The sequence below is a fragment of the Lotus japonicus genome, chromosome 4 (genome assembly GCF_012489685.1).
Source record: "Lotus japonicus ecotype B-129 chromosome 4, LjGifu_v1.2".
Lineage (NCBI taxonomy): Eukaryota > Viridiplantae > Streptophyta > Magnoliopsida > Fabales > Fabaceae > Lotus > Lotus japonicus.
The window spans coordinates 60,374,758-60,383,078 of record NC_080044.1 but is presented as its reverse complement, the minus strand read 5'-3'; the positions used below and the strand labels follow the sequence as shown (position 1 = coordinate 60,383,078).

At 37.6% G+C, this 8,321-nt stretch overlaps 1 protein-coding gene across 1 annotated transcript; it reads left to right on the top strand.

Annotated features, from left to right (window-relative positions):
• Positions 1–3,328: 3,328 nt before the first annotated feature.
• Positions 3,329–6,069, top strand: LOC130714194 (galactoside 2-alpha-L-fucosyltransferase-like). Its single transcript, XM_057564082.1, has 2 exons — positions 3,329–3,809; positions 4,488–6,069. Exons 1-2 carry the CDS (start codon positions 3,344–3,346, stop codon positions 5,927–5,929), a joined length of 1,908 nt encoding a protein of 635 aa, XP_057420065.1. The 5' UTR covers positions 3,329–3,343; the 3' UTR covers positions 5,930–6,069.
• The last annotated feature ends 2,252 nt before the right edge of the window (positions 6,070–8,321 follow it).

Below are 8,321 nucleotides of genomic sequence, written 5' to 3'. Positions count from 1 at the left end.
CCCTCTCACAATCGCCTCAACCACTACCATCGCAACCACTACCATCGCAACCTCTACCAACACCATCACTCTATCGTCACCACCCACCACCATCTCCACAACTACCACCTTCACCAGTGTAACCGTCGCCGCAATTTCTACCACCATCACTCTCCACACCACTACCATCCACAAACATATGATTGTATCAATTTAAACGATATGATAAGTTAAACAATGTATCACCAAACATTTTATAATATTAAATTTTTATCAGGTCTTACGCCTAATACTATTTAAACTTATATTATACTTTCTCCGTTCCTATTTATCTGTCCAGGAAGAAAAGGTTCACACAAATTAAGGAAAGCAATTAATTGTATTGATTTTCATAAAAGTATTATTTGTTTTCCTATATCACCCTTTAGAATGTATTTTATCTTTCTTCATTTATTGTTTATGAAAGGGTATTTCTTGAAAAAACATCAATTAATGCTCTCTTGAAACTCTAAGTGGACAGTTATATATGAACAAAAAAAATTCTTCAAAATGGACAGTTAATAAGGAACGGATGAAGTACAACATAACGAACAAACCCTTGTCTCTTCCATGTTCTCCTCATTCGGCCTTTGTCAATCTGGATGTCCACCTAACATTTCTTTACTGAAATGATACATGTCAAAATAGGACACTATTTTTTCTTTTTGATAATTATTATTCCCACTTCCCTCTCATCTAATTTCACCCCCTTAAAATGGTGAAAAGATAAAAATGTCATTAATGAAAAAGTGAAACTACTAAAGTGCTATTAGTGAAAGAAAAAAAAAACACAACAACTCTCCACCCGCATCCTCACATCCTTTCTCACCTTCCTCTTTCTTTCCTCAACACCACCCATCTTCATCTCATCTTCATTCTATCTTCATACTCATCTCCAAACACAATCTTCATCTTCTCTTCTCTCATTTTTTTGCTATTGTCGCCGCCCATTACCATTTATTCGTCATCGCTGCCGCGCTTGTCGTTGGCCGTCAGTGTTATAGTCTGCAACTAAACACACTTTAAAGTGTGTGTAGCTGTAAATTTCAACAGAATTGATATTAGATGATTTTTAAAAATTATGAGACCACCACAGTAAATAAAGATAAAATATTTGGAGATTTATGGTGGAATAAAAAATTTTCAAAACAAAATAAGAGATAAAGAAATTTGGCAATTTCACAAACCTTAGGACTGAAGGTACTAAGGGCCAATTGCTTTATTTTTCTCTTCAACTTTATAGTTCACTCCGTCTTGATCCGAGACTAAAAAGAAATCAATTTTTGAGTGAGACTGAAATTTGCAATTTTCGCACTTTAGCAAAAAAAAAAATAGAGGTATTTTCAGATTTTACATATTTAAGAAGGCGAAATTAGGGGCGCGTTTCCTATGGACCACTTTTTTATGGTCTATAGTTGCACCACCTGCTTTTGACCTGCTATTGCAAGTTTTGCAGGTAATTTGTAATTTTTTAAAAATAAAATAATTAATATATTATAGTATAATTAGTTATATAATTAGTGAATGTTAATATGATTTAAGCTAAATGGATCTGGTAACTCATCATTCAACCCGATTTCATCTTCTTCATCAATAATTCTCAAATTTGACCTCCACCCCCACCACCATCTGAATGCTTTATCCCAAATAAAAGCTAAACAACAATTGATGGAGAAAGCCAATCAAACCCGCAGCACATATCAAATATTCCATCCCGTTTTGATAACAGCACTATCTCAATCCACCAAACTTGCAATGTCATATTCCCAAAAAAGCTTGAAAAAAATTAGCCATCAAAACTGCGTTGTTTATCTTCTAGAGCACATTCCAGGAAATGGAAACAAAATTAACCAATACTGATGATAAAATTACCAAAACTTTACCAAAACATACAGAAACTAGCCATTAAAGCCTCCTTTGATCATCATCATTGCAGATTATAGAAACAACAAGAAGACGACATAGAATCAAAAAAATACTCATATCCATCACCGCAATCATCTCCCGTAATCATCCATAGAAGAAGAAGAAAACCTAGAAGAACAAAAACCAAGAATAAAAAAACCCAAATTCGTCACCGCAGTCAACTAGCATAATCATCTACCCAGAAGAAGATGTAAACCCAAAACGCCAGATCCGTCACTGTAACACAGATCTGGAACGAAGAAACTCCAGATCTATGGTTTTCCACATGAAATTTTTGGGCTCGTCGATGACGCGGTGGAAGAGAAGGTGGGCGTAGCGAATGTCACCGGCATCGCGAGTGCACATAAGGCGAGGAGCCTGCTCGCTGGGAACGTGTGGGACTTGGTGATTCGAGCGAGAGGAAGTGAAATCATCTTAGGTTTTCTTTTTTCTGGGGCTGGTATGGTTGTTGTTGGCGGTGGGATTGGTGCGACCGGAGTTGGTGGATGCGGTGGTGGTGGTTGCTTTGACGCCGGAAATGATGAGGTTGTGGTGTGGCCGGAGTTGACGACGGTGTGGTGGGCGTTAGTCGCCAGCGGTGAAGATGGTGATCTCTGATTGAAAAGGTTGAAGCTTTGAGAGAGAGAGAAAAGAGGAGAAAATTAAGGCGTAATTAATTAACTTGAACATATTAATTATTTGTATTTTCAAAAATTCTAAAAATACAAAATAACCTCGAGTAACAGATTATCAGGTAGTGGTCTAAGTTTACAGTTTACACCACAAAAAACCGGCGCAGGTTAAATTTCCCCCGAAATTAGATGACAGGGTGGGAATAACAACTATTTTATCTTTTTGTATCTATTAGTCTATCACATTCATTGCTTTTTTTTTATATCATGAAGATAAATTACACCCGCCATGAATCGATCCATGGACCTCCCTTATCTAACCCATATGTCTCGAGCTACTGTGCACCTATATTTATAAGGTAAATTCTGTGGTACCCTGAAATTCTTTTGGGTACGGTATCCCAACTAGATGAAATTGTGAAATTGAAGGGCAAATAAAGAGAGAAGATTAGACCTTTTAACTTTTGTTGGAATCTTAGACATCATGTCCGCTGTTCCAGCTCTTTTTAAGTCAGAATTTAGTGGAGGAAGTGGAAATATATGCGATGTAAGAATAAGAAAGTTATTGACCATAATAAGGGTGAGATATAGAAATTGGTGTCTGGCGAACAACAAGATAATGAAATAATCTACTAAAATGCTCAATGATGATGGGGCTAGAGGCTTTTAAAAGTTAAAAAAATTGGAGATAAAATGGTTTTACATCATTTAAGATACTGTACCCTCATTTAAATTAAGGTACCACAACAAACACCTATTTATAATAATGAAACAGAAATGTGTACGAGATGAGAGGTGATGCAAAGCGCGTGTTGCTGTCGCCACGGCACCACTGTCACACTCTCACTCTGTCTCTCTGGTCGATGCTCGAATCCCCCAAACTCTCTACTCTGCTCTCATTCCATTCCAACACTCTGATCAACCACTCACGTGCATTGTTCTGCTGGTGCCGGATGATGATGCAGAGGGTCACCGCAATCAGGAACCCTGAAGAAGGTGGCGGCGGCGGCGGTGATGCCGACAAAAATCACCACCACAACCTCTCACTCTGGGAAACCTTTAACAGCAAATGCAATGTCTTCCCTCTCAATCTGATGCGTTTGATGGGCTTCTTCGTCCTCTCTTTCATCCTCTTCTCCGTTCTCTTCTCTCTCTCCGTCGTTCTCCGTGACCCTCCCTCCGATGCCGCCCTTCACCAACCACCACCGACAACAACAACCACCACTGTTTTCCATCTCAACCAACCACAACAAGGTATTTACCTCCTGATTTTATACTTAGTTCCATTGCCACTTCATCTTACAAAAAAATGAATTAGGGTTGTTCAATTTAGTTGATTTTGGCACTTACCTTGTAAATCACATTGTTATGTTGCCTAGAAGATGGAGCAGAATCTAGATTTTTGTCTTCAAGTAACTACCCATTGCCATCTTTGTCTTGCTGCTATGTCTTTTTCCTTCTAATTGTCTTTTCCTATGTTTTACATTGTGGTAGGGATCACTGTTAGGTTGAATTTCTTGATATTGCATAAAATTGCAAATAAATATGGCTGGTGTACCCACAAGTGTGATCACAATAGGAAGGTCACAAAAACCTTCACATTTTGGCTGCAATTTTTGATTGCGGCAGACCGTGATTTAAAACTGCTCAAACAATATGCTGTCCTGATGATTTATACTTGTGTTGGTTCTTAGTTTTTGTTTGATGGATGCATTGCATTATTGTCATAGTAAGAGGTTCTTTAAGTTAGGTAATTAGACGACAACCTAGAAGAGTTAAAACAGAGAAAAAATGGTTATTTTAGAATGTGACAACGGTCTCGTTCCGAATTTGGAAACTTTCTTTAAAAAGTGGTCCTTCTTGAGATGTTTTCTTTTCCTGCAGCTGCATCTCATTGTTGAGTTACGGAGTTTCATCTTCTGTGGCTTGTAGGTTTGGACAATGATGCCTTTGATTCTGCTGAGTTGCTAAAGGATAAACTGCTCGGTGGCCTTCTAGCTGATGGGTTTGATGAAAAATCTTGTCTCAGCAGGTATCAGTCAGTTATGTATCACAAGGGACTATCAGGAAAGCCTTCTTCTTACCTTATTTCTAGATTAAGAAAATATGAAGCTCTACACAAAGAATGCGGACCTTATACCGAATCCTATAATAAAACTGTGAAACAACTCAGGTCTGGTCAATTTACTGAATCCCCAGCTTGTAAATATGTAGTGTGGGTTTCATTTAGTGGGTTAGGGAATAGGATATTGACCCTAGCTTCTGCATTTCTCTATGCTCTCCTCACAAACCGAGTTTTACTGGTTGACCCTGGAGTGGATATGATTGATCTCTTTTGTGAACCGTTTCCAGATACATCCTGGTTTCTCCCTCCCGATTTTCCTCTCAACAGTCAACTAAATAATTTCAGTAAGGAATCTCGTCAATGCTATGGGAAAATGCTGAAAGAAAAATCAATTACAAACTCCACCGTGCCATCTTCTGTCTACCTTCATTTAGTCCATGATTATGATGATCATGATAAGCTTTTCTTCTGTGATGAAGAGCAAGTGTTTCTAGATAAAGTACCTTGGTTAGTGATGAAAACAGATAATTATTTCGTTCCATCTCTATTCTTGATGCCATCTTATGAGCAGGAACTGAATGATCTCTTCCCAAAGAAAGCAACAGTGTTCCATTTCTTGGGTAGATATATGCTCCACCCCACAAACAATGTGTGGGGACTTGTTGTCAGATACTATCAAGCTTATTTAGCTAAAGTTGATGAAAGAGTAGGCATACAAATTAGAGTGTTTGTTCCAGAACCTGGTCCATTTCAACATGTTCTGGATCAGATCTTAGCTTGTACTTTGAAGGAGAATCTTTTACCCGATGTTGACCGTGAGCAGAATAATATTAGTTCATCTGGACTACCAAAGTCAAAAGCTGTGCTCATGACATCCTTAAGCTCTGGTTATTTTGAAAAGGTAAGAGACATGTATTGGGAGTATCCTACCGTGACAGGAGAAGTGGTCGGCGTTTTCCAGCCAAGCCATGAAGAGTATCAGCAAACGCAGAAGCAGATGCACAACCTAAAAGCTTGGGCAGAAATGTATCTCTTAAGCTTAACAGACGTGTTGGTTACTAGCTCGTGGTCTACTTTTGGCTATGTGGCTCAGGGGCTTGGAGGTTTGAAACCATGGATACTCTACAAACCTGAGAATCAAACCGCTCCGGATCCTCCTTGTCAACGTGCCATGTCAATAGAGCCATGTTTCCATGCTCCTCCCTTCTATGATTGCAAGGCTAAGAGAGGAATTGACACAGGTGCACTTGTTCCTCATGTAAGGCACTGTGAGGATATGAGTTGGGGCCTTAAGCTTGTAGACAATTAATTGTAGTTAGCTAGTTGTGGTCCATGCCATGTATGCTATTTTAGGATAAAAAAAGTGTGGCAAATTTTGTTGTAAAATAGAATGAGTTATTACTTAATCATGTATTCTCATTGAGAGTTTCCTTTTCTTTTTTTTGACAAGCATCAAGTTTTTATCATTGTTATATACTCCAGGAGTTATGAGGCAGTAGGAAAATATTCCCTCACAACCATGCTTGATGATGTCACACTATGGACTAAAATTTGATCTTTTCTATCCATCTTGCTGGCAATATCACCTTAGCTTTTTTCCAATCCTAATGATACCTGCTAAGCATGTCAAACTCAATGGTATTTGGGAAAGGAATTAACATCCAATAATTTAATCACAGAATAGTCAAGGTCGCTAATGAATGCTTTGAATATCAGCTTCAAGCTTCAATCTCTGGTTGTCTTTTCCCTACTCAACTACTTCACATTCCTTTGCCTTCCACGGTTCCACCACCATCTTCTGTATTTCTGTTTTGCCTTTCCATATTCTGCCTTCCACATCTTGTTGCAGCCGCCCATTTTTTGGTTGAGTGTTTTTAGAAGACTGCATGGCTCTTCTTGTCTTTCATTGACGCTTAATTCACCAACAGCACAATTGACGCTGCTTGCTATTAATGCCGCCATTCTGGAACAAGTTACAATACCAGCAGAACCAGATGAAGTTGTAAAAGTTGATGCGATGGCTAAGAAAGGAAGAAAAAATAATTTCTCATTCAGAAGTTAATGGTCTGGATTAAGTGACAATGAAGACTTGTGGAATTTATGGTATTTTTCTTGAGTGTTTTTCTTTGTTTGCTGTAGTTTTTATCTTCTGGATGGCAGTAGTTGGTTTGGTGGCTTTGCTTGAGCAAGCGTGCTTGTGCAAGTATCAGTCTGTTGTTGCATTGTTGTATTGCTCTGTGGGATTTTTGTTCCCTTTGATTGTAAGTGTCATTTGGCCTATCATTAATCAATCTACTAGAAAATGAACAGTATGGCATCCCTTTTGCCACCATATTCTGATATCTATCCCCACCACCAATGATAGCTTCCAAAAATTAATTTATGGAGATGATTGACCTCGTCACAACTGTTGGATTATACATGCTTCTAGGCCCAAACGTGTACACGGGGGTAGTGTGTTTCAGTGGGCTTCAGTTTAAGCCCAATGATTGACCTCATATTCTCATAAGCACCATCCATTCAAATGAATCACTAATAAAAACAGACCTATCAGAGGGGCCACATTTGCTATGGACGAAAAAAAGGGGGTCACATTTGCCGATCTCAAGGGACATTCAATCATATTTTTAGCAGAGTATCCACCACCGACAGCAGAACATTCAATAATTTCAACTGCACAAAAATAACACACATAATGAATTAATGATCATAGTGATTTAAGCATTTTTTTCTTTTTGGTTATCGTGACACAATGACACAATAAGCTTTTTCTATCATTTGGCATAGGATCATCATATTATTGACACAAGTTAGTGGGGATATACGTATCACAATGGGATAGTAATGGAGAATCAAAATCTTCATAAAAGGTCATTATCACTCAAGAATATATCTTAATCTCATGTGTTTCCACAAAGTTGAGAAAACACAAAGGTGGGAGGCACATCTCCATAGCATCAAGTTCGAATCATTACCAATCCAAGTCAAAGAGATTATATCTTAGAAGGGAGCTTTTTGCAAAATTGCCAAGAAAATTAGCAACTGAATCTATTTTCACGCGTGTCTTTGTATTGCTTTCCAATTGAGCAACGCATTTGGAAGCCACATATCATACCAACCACATACTGGAGAGTACTCCTATACTTTATTTAAATATCTACTCGTTAAAATTAATCTCTCATGAACTGTTGTTTAGAAGTGTTATCAATGATGAAAATAACATGGATAGTTATCTACTCTTTGGTTATATTTAGATAGTTGGTAAACGTTGTTTTAACTCTTCATTTGTGTTAAATTACATGCTTTGTTTTAACAGATACATTGAATATGGATTTGATCAACTAACATTTATATAATGCATATTTCCATCTAAAGTATAAATGTTTTGATAAGTGTCCTTTCAACAATGTTTTGATGTTATTTTAAACATTTATTTGACAGTGCGTGTTGAATTATGTGATAAAGATATTCGATTCTATCCCAAGTATTATTGGTTTAATTTATCAAAGAAGGTGGGATTTTGAAAAAAAAAATTCTCATGCGCCTTTCATGGTTAGAAAACTTGTTTAACTTAAAAAGTACCTAATCAACGAGCCCTAATTAACCTACTTTATAAACACTTAATTTTGATTAAATGCAAGAATAGGATAATTATATCTTCACACCTCACTTTTGAGGTGTGGAGAGGTGGAAGAAGAGAG